This window comes from Gavialis gangeticus, unplaced genomic scaffold, assembly GCF_001723915.1.
Source record: "Gavialis gangeticus isolate Ggan-Ray unplaced genomic scaffold, GavGan_comp1, whole genome shotgun sequence".
Lineage (NCBI taxonomy): Eukaryota > Metazoa > Chordata > Crocodylia > Gavialidae > Gavialis > Gavialis gangeticus.
This window is the reverse complement of record NW_017729007.1, coordinates 3,897,587-3,899,671: the sequence shown is the minus strand read 5'-3', so window position 1 is coordinate 3,899,671 and position 2,085 is coordinate 3,897,587. Positions and strand designations below refer to the sequence as shown.

The following is a 2,085-nucleotide window of genomic DNA, read 5'->3' as shown; positions in this document are numbered from 1 at the left end:
TGAAAAAATAAATTCTAAATTCCTATATGTGTTGATCTGTGCTGTTGGTTTTCTTCATACATGATGGGTGTGTGATGGGGGTTTTGGGGGTTTTTAGAAAGGGGGTGATAAGGGGTGTGGGGGAAGGTGGGTGGGTGGATATGGAGGGATGTGGGTTGGTCTGTGGGTAGGAGTGGGGCAATTGCTGGGGGCACTGTGGGTGCGGGGGACTTTGTGTGAGGGCTGCTCAGGAGGGGTGGGTCCCCTGACCCCCACAGGCTGCATCCCCCCCCACAGTACATGGAATGCTCCCCCCCTACACCCAGGGTCCCAGCTCCCCCCTGGAGGGCCACAGCCCCTATCCCCCACAGGGCCCCAGCCTCCCTGCCCAGGGCCCATAACTAACCTTTAACCACAGCAGCAAGGGGAACACGCGCCGAGCCCAGCCTGGTTCTGCCGGCCCTGGGGCTGCTCTTGCCGCCCAGGCATTCTGGTCTTTTGGAAGCAGGACCCGATGAGGCATGAGGGGACTGGGTGCCAGGCCCAGCCAGGTCCTGGGCCCCCTGTCGGGCTGGGTCCATGGTGACAGGACTCAGTGTGGCATGCGGGGACCGTGTGCCAGGGCCAGCTAGGTCCTGGGGCCCCTCTACAGCCCAGCTGGGCTGAGCCCAGATCCCTGAGGCTTGCTAGTCTGGGTTTGCACCACAGTGGGTCACACGGCTCCAGGAGGTGCGCACAGGAGCTTCACCTCCTGGAGCCCTGTGACCCGCTCCAGTGCAAGGCCAGACTAGCAAGCCACATGGGGCTAGGCCAGGTCCTCACCCCGCCACAGGCACAGGGGGCAGAGGCAGGAGCTGGCTCTGGGGTCTGGCCCATGCTGACAGAAGCCAGCACGGCATGCGGTTCCTGTGTGCTGCACCGGGTCCTACCCCCTGATCACTTAGTTGTGGCAAAACACAGTTATGAAATTGTCATTGCCTTACTTACCTTGAGAACTACGGGATATATGGAAGTACTGAACCCAATGTCAAAGGTTAACATCTGAAAACAGAGACTGCATCTGAAATAAAATATATCAAAAATCAAACTTAGTGAGGCGCAGAAGGTAGGGCAGAGTGGCACTTTAAAGACAAATTGCTTCAAAGAGGCATAACTTTTCATAGGCCACAGCTTACGCTATGAATGGACTTGCAAAAAGCAGGGGTTCTAAATAGAAGGGAATTTAAATAAAAAGGATAGGGGGATGAATCACTGCAAAATGAGGCTAAGGTATATCCCAACAGGAATAAACAAGGTGGGTTAATAGGTCAATGGAAATAAACAAGGCAATCCATGATGTCTGTTAGTGCTGAGCATTATCTTTATGAAATATTATTGTATAATAATTTAATAAACATGCATCTTGTAAAATACACCTTAGAATCATAGAAAATTAGAAAATTAAGGTTGGAAGAGACCTCAGCAGGTCTAGTCAACCCCTACTCAACACAGGACCATCCCCAGCTAAATAATTCCAGCCAGGGCTTTGTCGAGCTGAGCCTTAAAATCCTCCAAGGATGGAGATTCTACCACCTCTCTAGGTAACCTGTTCCAGTGCTTCTCAGATACTCTACATAAAGGAAAGAAAGATCAATAGTGCTGCAGGCAGACATGTGCAAATAAACAGCTGGTGCATTCTTCCATTGGAGCTACTTTAATTTACACAGCTGGGGTGCAGACAAATGGTGGGCTATAGGCTCTGTTACTGGGTAGAGGGGGCAGTTAAAGCATCTTCTTATAGACTCACAGATGGGAGTTTTGGCCATACTCTGGATTCATGCTAAAGCTGCCCTCAGTCAACCCAGCTACAATAAATAAATAAATAATCTGTAGCTGGTCATTTAGAATGAGGAGTCGAAAGCAGTTGGACGTCACTCCCTTCTGTTCTGCTGACTATAGAAACCAGCATGCTTTAATAGGAATTTAATAAACATGCAATAATTTAATAAACCGGTATGCTTTAACACCATACCCAGATGGGTCACCTAAAGTTTGGTCTTTGATACATCCCCTTGTGTTATCCATTTTTTTGTTATTTTGTTTTTTAAACTTTTAGTAACTATGGTA

At 49.4% G+C, this 2,085-nt stretch overlaps 1 protein-coding gene across 1 annotated transcript in view; it reads right to left on the bottom strand.

Moving 5' to 3' along the window:
• The window catches only part of CPED1 (cadherin like and PC-esterase domain containing 1), a 273,667-nt gene that overhangs the window by 183,653 nt on the left and 87,929 nt on the right, over positions 1–2,085 (bottom strand). Inside the window, exon 8 of the mRNA XM_019509244.1 lies at positions 967–1,039. Coding sequence (XP_019364789.1) covers positions 967–1,039 — 73 coding nt within the window. The remainder of the gene's footprint in view (positions 1–966; positions 1,040–2,085) is intronic.